This window comes from Chelonia mydas, chromosome 7, assembly GCF_015237465.2.
Source record: "Chelonia mydas isolate rCheMyd1 chromosome 7, rCheMyd1.pri.v2, whole genome shotgun sequence".
NCBI lineage: Eukaryota > Metazoa > Chordata > Testudines > Cheloniidae > Chelonia > Chelonia mydas.
The window spans coordinates 15,136,222-15,150,268 of record NC_057853.1 but is presented as its reverse complement, the minus strand read 5'-3'; the positions used below and the strand labels follow the sequence as shown (position 1 = coordinate 15,150,268).

Below are 14,047 nucleotides of genomic sequence, written 5' to 3'. Positions count from 1 at the left end.
GAGGAGCAATATGCAGAATTCACACACCTAGAACATAAGAATGGCCCTACTAGGTCAGACCTTTGGTCCATCTAGCCCAGTATCCTGTCTTCCGACTGTGGCCGGTGCCAGGTGCCCCAGAGGGAATGAACAGAATAGGTAATCATCAAGTGATCCATTCCCTGTCGCTCATTCCCAGCTTCTGGCAAACAGAGGATAGGGACACCATTCCTGCCCATCCTGGCTAATAGCCATTGATGGGCCTATCCCCCATGAATTTATCTAGTTCTTTTTTGAACCCTGTTATGGTCTTGGCCTTGACAACATCCTCTGGCAAGGAGTTCCACAGTTTGACTGTGCGTTGTGTGAAGAAATGCTTCCTTTTATTTGTTTTAAACCTGCTGCCTATTAATTTCATTTGGTGACCCCTATTACTTGTATTATGAGAAGTAGTAAAGAACACTTCCTTATCTACTTTCTCTATACCAGTCATGATTTAATAGACCTCAATCATATCTCCCCTTAGCTGTCTCTTTTCCAAGCTGAAAAGTCCCAGTCTTATTAATCTCTCCTCATATGGAAGCCATTCCATACCCCTAATCATTTTTGTTGTCCTTTTCTGAACCTTTTCCAATTCCAATATATCTTTTTTGAGATGGGGCGACCACGTCTTCACACAGTATTCAAGATGTGGGCATATCATGGATTTATATAGAGGCAACATGATATTTTCTGTCCTATTATCTATTCTTGAATTATTCCCAGCATTCTGTTCGCTTTTTTGACTGCCGTTGCACAGTGACTCCAAGATCTCTTTCTTGAGTGGTAACAGCTAATTTAGACCCCGTCGTTTTATATGTGTAGTTGGGATTATGCTTTCCAATGTGCATTACTTTGCATTTATCAACATTAAATTTCATCTGCCATTTTGTTGCCTAGTCACTCAATTTTGTGAGATCCTTTTGTAGCTCTTCTCAGTCTGCCTGGGTCTTAACTATCTTAAGTAATTTTGTATCTGTACATTTTGCCATCTCACTGTTGACCCCTTTTTCCAGATCATTTATGAATATGTTGAATAGGACTGGCCCCAGAACAGACCCCCTGGAGGACACCACTATTTACCTCTCTCCACTCTGAAAATTTAACATCATACCTTGGGACAAGGCTATCTCCCCCTCGTAAAGTGGTGGGGTCCAGCTCAAAGATAGAGGAGATATCATTTCCTTCAGGTACGGACACCAGAGAGTAAGCCATCTTCTCCTGAGCATTATGCAACCCTCTTCTGGATGCATCTTGGTCAGGATCTGTCTATGGAAAGAATCCAATCAAATGAAGTCAGAAATGCTATCCCAAGAACTGTCAGACCAGTGTGAAAAGCCAAGCATTATATCAATGTGTTTTATAATTTGTGCACACAAATATCGACCTCTCCAAGCGCTGGTACTAGCAGAAGCTCCAGCTGTGCTTTAGAACAGAAATAAAACTGACAGACAATTAGCTGCTTTTGCCAAATACATTTCTTCACTTTGTCTGCTGTTGGTAACTTTTGAACATCTCTGGGTTATAATGTAACAATTCCTAAGTAATGCTATGTCTATGTCTTTTTACATTAAGTGCCAGAAAATACACTCAAATTGCCAAAACATTCACCTCACAACGCACTGAAAACCCAGATTAGCTTCAGACTCTGCTGCAGATGATCCATGTCCGACAAAAGCCTTACCCTAGAGACTGCTGCTGAAGGGCTCCAGAAGTCTACTTGATAACTATAATTTTAAATAAATATTTTGTAAGCAGCAAAAATGACAGCTGGCAATTCTGTTTCCCAGTCACGTCAATATCAACAGTATCTAACGGATTCCAACAGCAGAAACGGAATTATAGTGGTCAGTCACTGACGAAAAAATGAAAGGTAACCGAGAAGTTAGCCAGCTGGTAGTTTTCACCTCAGTTCATGGCATTTATCCTTGCACATTCAAATGTGTCCAATGCACAACAGAAAAACAAGGCAACAACATCTGCTAGCACAATATTAAGTGTTGACCAGGTTAATACTTTCATTAATGAATTTAGCTTTATTAATGCATTGAGACGTGAAATCACCAACATTTCTTAAATGAACAAGAACTTGGATGACTACATTATCAAGTAGAAACAATGAGGAGTCCTTGTGGCAGCTTGGAGACTAAAATTTATTTGGGCATAAGCTTTCGTGGGCTAAAACCCACTTCATCAGATGCATCTGATGAAGTGGGTTTTAGCCCACGAAAGCTTATGCCCAAATAAATGTGTTAGTCTCCAAGGTGCCATAAGGACTCCTCGTTGTTTTTGCTGATACAAACTAACACGGCTACCACTCTGAAAAGTATAAAGTAGCAAAGTCAGAAAAACTGAAGCTCAAGGTGGGAAAATATGAGGAAAAGCTGTGGTTCACTCTTCCTTTAAGACCTTTCTTGGGAACATCAGCAGGAATCTCCAAACAGTAAGGTAAAGATGTTAGCAAGTGATGCCAAGACTTTCAAAACACAGGGGCCCAAGGCCCATATTTAAACATGATTTTTAAAATGAGCTGAGAACCAACAACAACACATAACCAATGTGATTATGACATTTGTAGCAAGTGAACTTGGCTGCGAAGTGGAGATATTTACAGTTTTGATTTGTCCTTCAGTAATAGGATGGTAAATATATGGACTAGACATGCAAATTGGTGATTTGCATTTTAAAAAAATGCAGCTATATACTCAGTCTGTTTGGAAACTATCTACTCTACACTTGTACTGAATTCTCAAAACCTTCATTTGTCTTCACCAAACCTCTTGCTGATCTCCAGACATGGCAGCTGCTGAAAATTCATACAATTCACTATGTCTGGCAGCTGAGGCAATATCCTAGCCAATTCTAGAAATTATGGCAAAGCTACAAACCAGGGAGCAGCAAACAACACGCAATAGAAAGTGAGAGATCTTAGATAAGATTATTACATCCATGCAGAACTAAAGTTTCACCTACAAAAGCATCATTGCAAAATTCACACAATGGATCCCTTGTAATGTTGAAGGGTGCAGCTTGGGACATATTATTCATGCTCATTCAAATCAAACCTCTGCACTGATCATTAATTGAGGGATAAGGAAAGAAAGCCAGGGCACATACTGTGCAGAGAGACTTGCAGTCTTGAGAATGATTTAGGCTTGAATAAAGTTACTGTACCCAAATAAGGTTAGGTGGCTAGCACCATTTCTAAGTTAAAGGAGTTTAAACTATATTTGTATGTTAGAGAGATTACATGCTCTTGTCATTTGTTTATGGTCTATTTTCGCCACCTGGTGGTGAAGAAGTATAAGCAGAAAACCAGAAACCACTTATCAAAGTTTACTCCAAGATTCCATCAAAACCTGAGCTCATTTTGGAATGAGGGACTTGTGTGTAATGACAGTGGCAAAAATGAAAGTCTTTTCTGATTTCCAAAGAGGTACTAGAAACCATTAGTGTTTTCCTAGAAAGTTAAGATCGAAGTTGGTTTTCACTATCCAGAATATGTACTAAATAGTGTCGCCAGGAGGGCAGCATTTTCTACAAAGCAGTACAGGAAAATGAGTTATAACGGGAAATAACTGGAGTAACTTTTGGGTATCTGGTGGCAAATGTTGGTTTTTTAATGGCTACCACTTTAGATGACTTTCATATGTAGACAAGGTGACAGGCCAACTAATACTCCTACAAAGAAAATTTGAGCTTTTCTCCCTTCCATGCATCAAGATACATTCTTCTCTTCTCCACGGAGACAAGCTTTTCTTCCTGGATTCTAAACAAAGCCATCTTCCCTTATGCAGGACATTGATTAAGAAATAGAGGTTATGGCATCATAAGCCTACAGTCTCATCCAAATGAAAAATACAATCCACAATGGAAAGTGCTGTTCCAGTTATACCTGCTGTCACCAATAGTTTTGATTTGCAAACACAGTGGCCATACAGTATGTCTGCTTCCCTAGTCACATCAATAGGAGGCTTCTGGTAATTCATACTCTATCATGTAAATCAAACAGCATCCAACATTTATTGGAAAGGACATCACACTCGCTTTTACTGGTCATTCAAAACAATGGCATCAAAATTGCCCACAGGTTGGGCACAGTTCTTGTTTTATAGCCTAATTATTTATCATGGTTTTCCTATGATAATTTAACAGATGAGAAATTGTTCCTCAGAGATAGCTTTCATTTGTGAAATCAACCACTTCATTTGGCCCCCGGGATAAAGGCAGCATTCGGGATATTTGGTGACAGATCTCATCTTCAGAAACTTGCCCTTCAGACTTGGAGAAAGAAAATGCATCGAAGAGGTGACGAGTTCAGCCTTCTGAGAAATGGTTCAGATGCTATCCTGAGAGGAGCTATTCAAGAATCACGACACCTAGAAGTGCACAGCTCTTCAACATCCTCTAAAGCCTACTACACCAATCTTCAGTAGTCAGCCTCAGGATAGAGCACTGCATGCAGTACCTTCCAGCCATGCTTAATTTCGACTTTCTTTCGTAGCAGAAATGCCTTGTATCATCTGTTCACTTGCCAATCAGATACCAAGGCTTGAGTCAAGCCTTCCTAATCAGGGGCAAAACTGTACTTTTGCCTGTACTTACTGAGGATTGACACTCCTGGCCATCTTCCTCATAGTCAGGGTATACCTGATGAAACAGAATCACAGGCAAGTCAACAGTTTAGTTTTCCACCCCCGGGTATAAAATTCCTCAGGGAGATCTAGCTTATTCCGTAGCAGATGCATCTTTTTCTACAGAAGTACACAATGTTGGGTTCTTCAGTCTAGCAGACAAAAGCATAACAAGATCCAATGGCTGGAAGTTGAAAGTAGACAAATTCAGAGGGCAGATAAGGCAGACATTTTTAACAGTGAGGGCAATTAACCACTGGAACAATTTATTAAGGGTTGTGCTGGGCTGTCCATCACTGGCAATTTTTTAACCAAGATTGGATGTTTTTCTAGAAAATATGCTCTAGGAATTATTTTTGGGAAGTTCTGTAGCCTGTGTTTTTCATCAGCCTGTGTTATATATCAGACTAGTTTACCATACTGGTCCCTTCAGGCCTCGGAATCTATAAACACATATACAATGCAATCAACTTTTAAAAAGCAAAAACAAAAACAGACAAAAACAAACCAGGTAGTTGTGTAGCCAGAATTAAGCAATCAGCAAACTTGCAAAAGAGCCTCAACTAACCAGCTCAGGACATCACTAAAGCTGGGAAAGAAGGAAATTTTGTGAAAATTTTGTCAAGCTTTTAAATTTTGAAATCACAATTAAATTTCAAAACATTTCAACCAGCTTTAGAAGTCGCTACAAGTTGGGAAACATCTTGATCATGTCATCATTTGAAATGTTCCCTTGATAAAAACTATTTTTGCCATAATATGCACAAATTCATCAATTTCTCCCATTACATCTTTGCATCAGTGTGTTTCCATGTTTTCACAGCTGATTAACCAGCCCATGATTTGCTAAGCAACCTCTATAATCCGCCAGTCCTGTTGATCCATTTTGTACTTGGCAAAATGCTACTAAGTGTTTTGGAATCTGCTTACTAGAAAAGCATAAAGCAGGATTATTTCAACTGAACTCTTGCGTTCACCATGATGGGCTATATTGCCTTTCTTCACTCCAACCTCCCTTGCATATCCCCAGCATCTTACTTTTACAAATACGCTTGTCTTCATTTACACAAGTGTGTTTCAAGATACACAGAGTCAGGCTAGTTTCAGTGAGTATTCACAGGTATTAACAGTTCACCTTTGACAATGCTTGGATAGGTAAATGTTCATGACAATTCCTAGAAGGCTTCTATAACTCTTAACTTCTCTTTTATGAACAATTTTATGTTCTGTTTGGAAATAAGAAAAATCCAGAGGATCCAACAATGGGTTTAATTTATTTCCCCAAACACGTAGCGACAGGTTCTCCAGCCATTCACAGTACAATTCATCCTCCCACTAATGAGCTCATCTTGATGTTGATTGTTTACATAAAATTGTGTCACTTATTGTCTAAACTTTTTAACAAAAAGAAGTCACCACCCATCCCTAACAAAAAGGGTAGGGACCCATGGTCATTCTTATAGTGCAGTGTTTTTTCCAAGCATCTTTCAAGAAAATATCTTGTTTCATGGGTCTGGCACTTTGATACTCCCTATTCATGCATAATTTCATCCTTCGTAATACTAATCCTACATAGTGATCGTTCACTAATCTGTTTCCAATCCTCAATTAGTTAGGCAACCACAGTTTTTCAGGAAGGGATAAAGGAAGACAGCACAGGAGAAGAGGCAGAGTTTATGGGTCCTCCCCATGGTATTTACCTCTGCTGCTAAGTAGTGTCCAGTAGCAAGATGTTTGAACCGAAAAAGGCTATTCCAGTATCCTGCACCACCTCGACAAGGGTCATGTTGCACCACCTGGAAAAAGAGAAAGAGGGGCCATATTCTGAATTTCAGTGGCTTGCCCCTCAGGTTAGTACTGTTGTATTTCACTTTCAGGCATGTAAGAACATAAGAACGGCCATACTGGGTCAGACCAAAGGTCCATCTAGCCCAGTATCTAGATGGACCTTTGTCTTCTGACAGCGGCCAACGCCGGGTGCCCCAGAGGGAATTAACAGAACAGGTAATCATCAAGTGATCCCATCCCCTGTTGCCTATTCCCAGCTTCTGGCTAACAGCGGCTAGGGACACCATCACATGTTGGCAGAATGTGACGAAGCTCAGGAGAGAGAGATACCATTTACCAGTCAGGTATGGTGGCCACCACCAAGAATGCATCCCAAATGGATGTGTCTAAAACTGCCACTGGTGCACACCTGGATTTTTAAAGTTCTACTTTCCTGGCTATCTCCAAGCGGCTGGATTAGTTGGCTAACAAATCGACTATGGTTTTGTGCTCTACTTTGAGCCTCCTGAGAATGACGACAAAGGGCTAATGGGATATATTGGCAGAAAGGTCGTTCGAGGAGGTTTTCTGGAAGCTTGTATTGGGCTGAACCAGAAGGACTGAACAAACTTACTGAAAGTCAGGCAAGATTCTCTTGTTTTCCTTGATATTCACTTTAGTCTCAAGAGAGAGAAAAAAAAAAAAAGAACAGAGCAGAACTGTTTCAAACTTAACAGTGCTGTCCCAAAGAAGGGAGTTTTCTAGAGCTCTGTATTAACGCTCATGCTCCTCCCAAGAAAAAGCATGGAATTAGGACTCTAGACAGGTTCCCAGCTGGAGCACAACCGAAAGAAGCTTTGAATTAAGTGGCTGTACTGCTGGAAAAAATAACCGTCCTCCACTCAGAGGGATTTGTAATGTTCACACAGGCAGGCTGCATGTCATTTAAAGTTAATTCTTTTCTTTTCAAATGTATCCTAATCATATGTACCTGTTTCCAGAACCTAAGCATCTCAAAGTTTTTTGTTTGTTTGTTTAACAGGTGAAACGTTGGCCAAGACATTGAAGTCAGCTTTCTTTCTCTCTCTTTTTTTAAAATTAAGAAGCTAATGAGATGGTTTGATTCCATAGAGACAGACTAACAAACGGGTTTAATCTCCCATCAGAGGTGGTTATGTGTACCTGTAGTATTCCACACTGGACATGGATGTGTTCAGCACGTACAGAAGGCCGTAGAAATAATTAGTACTCTGTTAGAATAGGAATGGTTGGTGAGTAAGTAAGGTGTTAATTGATGCCTCACTCATTCCTTTTTTCTACACTGACAAGAACTGGTAGCTGGAAAGCACCTTTCTGCAGTGTTAAAAAGTCAAAACCATGTTTTTATATTGTAAAAAAAAAAAAAAAAAAAAAAAAAAAAACAGACATGCTAGCAAACGATGGCATTGTTTTGTCTTGAACCTTTGAAACCTGGAAAGAAATCTTACTTTAAAAAAATAAATAACTAAATCAATCATGTGGAGCAAGGTTTTAAATAAAAGCACCAATCGTTACAATAAAACCACTTGTGCAGCCTCAGAGATGCCGTCCTTACCTCGACTTCCCACAGTGCTTTTGAACTAGTTGCCGAAGTGGCCGACTGTCTCCCCGTAGTTCTCAGGAAGACATGCTGCTTCTTTCTGTGCTCATCGCAAGTCAGAAATTTCTCCTGCTCCGCATGAAACAACCTTACCACATCTCCCTGTCAAAGCCAAGACAGAATGATCATCACAAACTAGACAATACAGACATCACACTATTAAAAAGCCAGCAGCAAGATGAATTTCCAAACTTACCCCTTTTAAAATATCATCTTTGTTATCACTCCATTTCATGAAAAGGACTATTTTCCAGCTCGTGTTGCAGTTCACAGAGTTGACCTAGAACAAAAACTAGTATCACTAGTCACACTAGCAGTATGTAAAACACTGCAAAGCACTGCCCTTTTCTTTACAGTGGAAAGAGAATTTGAACAGTATACTGCAATCCCTGTTTACTACTGAATGAAATGAAACACCAATCCAGAAAGACTGTGGCCTCCACTAATCCTGCAGAAAATCACAGTAACTATATTTAACGTTAGTACCTAACTCATTACGTGGATACCTCATCTGGCTATGTCAAGAATAGAGCTGGATGACACTTTTCACCAAAAAGGCAGTCTTGATTGACCCAAAACTATTCATAAATCCGACACCAATTAACCAAATAATTTTGACCAGGAAAAAGAAAAATCAGGCTAGATTCACAGAAACAGAGGAATGGATGTGGTTCCCCACTGAGTAAACTTTTAGCCCACTGTCTAGGACAGTGCTACTCAAAGTGGTGGTCCGTGGACCGGCCATCGGCTGCCGGTCTGCGCGCACATTGGGAAAAAAAAATTGCTGGTACCCCACATCAGATAGCTTGAGAAGCACTGGTCTAGGACACTTCCCTGAGATGTAGGAGAGCCAGGTTCAAATCCTCACTCTGGAGCAGAGATTTGAACCTTAATCTCTCCTTTCCCAGTTGAGTGCTTTGACCACCAGACTATAGACCAGTGATCCCCAAACTTATCCTCTCGCACTCCCCTCCCCTTTACCAGTAGTAGAATGTGTCTGTGCCCCTCCCAGGCCGGGAGCCAAGAGCGGGGGGTCACAGGCCGAGGGCAGGGGCCCAAGCCAGGAGCAGGGCTGCGGCCAGGGCAGGGTGGGGCTGGGTGGCGCACTCTCTCCCTGTCCCCTCGTGGGTGCTGGCCCAGGCCCCTCTGCACCCTTATGGGGGGTGCTCCATAGTTTGGGGACCACTGCTATAGGCTGTTCTCAGGTAGGTTTCTCAATCTGTCCCCTTGAACTGTTCTACTCTATGTAAGTAATTATTTATTAGACCAACAACTTGAATTCGGGTCTCCCACATCCAGGCAAGTGACCTAACCATTCTCACTCTCTCTCTGACCCAGTGATTAGTAAACCAGCTTCAACAGGAGAGATTGAGAGAGACCTGACCTGACCCAGAATACCCTGGCTTGGTGATTAGGGCCTCCTTGGATGCGGAAGACCCAGGCTTGAATCTCTGCTCTGAACAGGGATTTGAACCCAGGTCTCCGCTCTCAATGTTGTTTCAGATTGAATAAACAGGGTCATTTCACCAAAAACATTTCAGAATTTTCAGACTTCGTTCACCTGAAAACTATTTTTTTTTTTTAATTTTTCAGAACTCCCACCAAACTGACATCAAACAAAACAAACACTTGTTAGTTATTCACTCAGCTCCAGTCATGAGGATGGTAGATTCTGCAGAAAAGTACATTTCAGTTATCTCTGTTCTTACAGCCAAGCAGTTGGGCAGAATGGGCCACGCTCACTTCTTTGTTCCATATAGCCTGTTATTTACCTAACAGACCTGCTCTTACCAATCCCCACCCAGCTGTTTACCCACCAGGAAGAAGGTGAGAAACACTCTGTCTCCAGAGCTAGTAGTATTGTTATTTCACGAACAGGATGGGACAGCAGTGTAGCATATGCTCTCCAGCACGGTAATTGGAAATTCCATAACATGCGTGCTCCTTAATTTAGCTGAGAACTCCAAAGACCCTTCCAACTCTATTTACACCAAATTTCTGTGCCACCCACTGCACTAACAGGCCAAGCTTTTGATTTATTTTACACTTACCTCATTGCACCCAGGATTATCAACCAGTTGGTGACTACTGGCATGAAGGGGCTGACCAGCATTAACAGGATTCAGGACCACCTTGTCTCCAATGACAACCTGAAGAGAAGTACTTTGCAATCAGATTCAGAAATGGTCCCCAGAGTTACCTTTTTCTGGGTGTAAAGCAATGAGGTTAGGCCATTGGCTTACAGTTTAGAGATATTTCATGCAAAGTAAATAGGAAAGACACTGCTATCTTAAAAAAAAACAAAAACAAAAACCCTGACAACTTCAGAAGAAAATGGATCTTTAAAACTTTCAGAGTTATTTAAGGCTTAAAGACACCTACACAACTGGGCTAAGTGGCATATAAAGGAAAACTAAAATTTCCACTGATTAAGTCTTTGTCTTCCATATGGTTATTTCAGTGTCTAACATCTAACAATTAATTCCTAAAACCAAAAGTCATCAGAAAGATTCTCCTCCTCCATTAGGAGTTTGTGTGTCCTAACCTACGCTGTTTACTCTCAATTAATGAGGTCCAATCACGTGTGGTAAGCTGAATGTACTTTATCATGAAGGGTGAAGGTCCCATGTACCCTATACGTTCCTTCCAGGCCAGTTTCTTGTCCAAAGCCTCCCAATCTTACTTTAAGACAAAAAAAAAATAATAAAAATAAAAAAAAAATCCGTAACAAAAATCTTAGATGAGGGACTTGATACAGAGAAATACAGAGAAATTCAATACATTCAAAATTCCCTCAATACAGAGAAAGCAGAACATTAATGGAGTTTATATGAAGTTTCTTCTTTTTAAATTAACTGAACACAAACTACATTAATCTTCAAGGTGCTATTCCTATAATAATGAAATAAAGACAAGGACATTCAGTTAAGGCTGTATTACGCATAGTGGTGGGATAACTACATTGAAATGAACTGTCTAGTCTACATGGATATGGATATGCTCTATTTCATGGAATCTACTCTGTTTGGGTGCCCTCTTTCAGGTAGGGCTGCACTGCACAGCATACTGAAGTCCTTGGCTTCTCTTGAGTATAGGGTGATGAGCCATGCCAAAGTCCATCATGGCTTTGTGAGGTAGAAAACCATTTACTTGGGATTATGACAACCACATTCATTCTCACTTATCCAACGTGGGAACACAATGGACATCTCCAGAGATTAAAAACTAGGGTATTAACTCAGAATCAACACCTCCCACAAGCAAGGCAACCATTTAGTCTAATTCTGATAAAATTCTTGATACAGAAATTCATAACAGAACCTGAAAGACTCATAACTACAGCCCCATGAACCAACATACTAATTATATTTGTTCTAAAGTTACTCAAATGACTTAACATTTTGTGCCATTTTGAACTTGGTGGGGATTTAGAAGGCTACTGTATTTAGATTCCTTATTCCTTCCAATCTTAATCGTTCCTTGTTTCCAAATCAGTAGTTACCATAGTGATTCTCCTCCCACACTGTTCAGCACAGGAAAAGGGCTGTGGCCATTAATATTACATGTTATAAAAGCCTGTACATTTAATGAGTCAAAAGTAAGGAAGCAACTGATACAAGCTCTTTGTATTTTACACCAAATCTTCTTGCATCTTCTTCTGATGCTCATCTGCACTTACACTGTCTCCTATGGAACGCAATTTGTAGAAAGGCTGTATATAGAACCAGGAACCCTCATTTCCAGCTTCATCCAGGGTCACCCTCATAGCATTCTTCTCTAGCAGAGCTGGAAGCCTCTTATTTACTGTCAAGTATTTGTTACTTTTTAAGTGCAGCAGCTAGAACAAAAATTACAATTTGTTTCTGTAAAGGCAGACATATGTTTCCTTTGATAAACACTGACTAAAGATTATATAATAGTCTGAGTGTCTGATCATAATACATGGAAATTAACTTCAATTGCTAAGACTGAATATTACACTGGCCATAATAAATCCAGAGACAATTGGACTTCTTGTTTTGAATACATTTTTTGTAGGCTTTAGACTGGTTCATGGCACTGAACAGCTTCCGTTAGTGTAAATGTCCATATCACACTAATGATAGACAACAGAAAACTGCCTTTGCCAATTATGCTCTATGTTTCAGCAGTCAGATACCAAGAACCAGGAGATATTGGTGACAAAACTGTTTTCCTTCATGGAGATGGGTGAGGCTTCTCTCAAGTGGCTGTGCTCATTCTGAAATGGGAGACTAATGAGGTTAGCTATAAACATTTCTTCTCTCCCCATGAGGTGCCGTTTTATCCTTTTGTTTCAATACACCATGTGACATCATATATAAACCTCACTGTACTGGTGATACATATCTATAAGATATAATGGACCATCTCATAGTAGCCCCATTGTCTAGCTCACACGTTCATTTGGATTAAACATAGCAGGGTTGAATCTTAACGAAAGCAAGACAATGCTTTTGGCTTTGGCTGTTTTGCTGTCTGTTGGCTGTTTAAGCAGGCCCATTTTTCACAGAAGACATCTGCCACTGAGAAGGCTCCTACAGAACTGGGGTATCCCTCATAACTGGGCTGGGCAGAATTTGATTTTTTTTTTTTTTTAATACATTTCAGTGGATAATAGCAATGTTTATTTTTAAGCATTTTCTTCTGTTTTTATCTATTTAAATTTTTACAGTGGGGGAAACTACAGGGCAGGACAGACAATAACTGTTTAATGGCAGCAGACACAGTTTCAAAGAATGAAAGCTTTACAACCATTAAAGCTGTCAACATCACAGCTCAAAGCATACAAAGTGAATCGCCTTAAATCAAAATGGAGTAAATTCTCTAGCAGCTTTTTTCTTACTTTGCTTATCTGTAAATTTCAATTATTATCGAATGGAAATACATTTTGGTTGGTTTGGGTGTGTATGGTGAAGCCAATGTTTACCAACATTTACCGATACAAATCTAATCCTTCCTCGCCTACTCACAACTGCGCTTGGTACAGAGCATTGACTGATTAGAAATGCTTATTGAAGTCTCTTGTTCACCTGACAGACAAACTGACAGATCGCTCTCTCAGATGAGGACCATGCCACAAACTATTGACATTCCAATGTTATACTTGGGCTAGATTATTGTAGTGCATTTTTTAAAAGGCTTTTCTTGAAGTTGTTCCCAATGCTGTAACAGCTGCAGAACAGAACTGCTTGCCTTCTCCTTACAAGAGGGGAGAGAGGAACCCTGTTACCTTTGCTCCCTGCAATCCTACTCTGGCTGATGGTATGGTCAGAGGATACAAATTAAAGTATTTGTATAGAAAATCGTACATAATTTAGATCCAAATGCTTACAGTTCTCTTCCTCTACACCTCCACCTGGCAGTTGTGATCAGATGAAGTGGGTCTGCTTTCAGTCCCCAGAGGGGATCAGAGAACCCTGAGTTGTTGAATGCTCAACCAGTGGAGTCCCCCATTTAAGGCTGCATTTAAGGCATGACAAGGCTTGTCCTTGATTATTATTACAACACTTCCCCAGCATCTTGTTCTTAGTGTTTGTGACTCATTGCTATTCTTTGCATTCGCTGGGAATCCATCTTCATCAAGTGGGGGTGGCTTGCCTGAGGTCTACTGCACCAAATCCCTTGTTTCAGTGTGGACTACGATTGCATTGGTGGGTTGATTATTTTGGTTCTTCTGTTTTGCAGTGGGTTTACTATATGGTGCTGTACAGCATTTTGGGGATAAAATGAGAATAAAATGAAAAGTTCTACAGAATTGTACACTGCTGTGTATTTGCCATCTACCAGACGGCCAGGTCAAGGGTATGAAGGATATTGTAGTTTAAAGCATTCAGATGGTGCTCTGAAAAAGGCAACATTTATAGCAAGATAAAAATGCCTCCATTTTAGAATCTCACACAGCACACAGAACCATAAACGTAGTTCTTTCTTCAGAGTACCATGCTTCTGGATAACCCAGTCACGGCTT

At 40.3% G+C, this 14,047-nt stretch overlaps 1 protein-coding gene across 4 annotated transcripts in view; it reads right to left on the bottom strand.

Moving 5' to 3' along the window:
- The window catches only part of ITPR1 (inositol 1,4,5-trisphosphate receptor type 1), a 249,558-nt gene that overhangs the window by 159,744 nt on the left and 75,767 nt on the right, over nt 1–14,047 (bottom strand). For all 4 annotated transcript variants that reach the window (XM_037905875.2, XM_043552286.1, XM_043552287.1 and 1 more), the window contains 6 exons: nt 11,738–11,896; nt 10,110–10,208; nt 8,255–8,338; nt 8,014–8,160; nt 6,353–6,448; nt 1,133–1,287 (listed from right to left, as the gene is read on the bottom strand). In XM_037905875.2, coding sequence (XP_037761803.1) covers nt 1,133–1,287; nt 6,353–6,448; nt 8,014–8,160; nt 8,255–8,338; nt 10,110–10,208; nt 11,738–11,896 — 740 coding nt within the window. The remainder of the gene's footprint in view (nt 1–1,132; nt 1,288–6,352; nt 6,449–8,013; nt 8,161–8,254; nt 8,339–10,109; nt 10,209–11,737; nt 11,897–14,047) is intronic.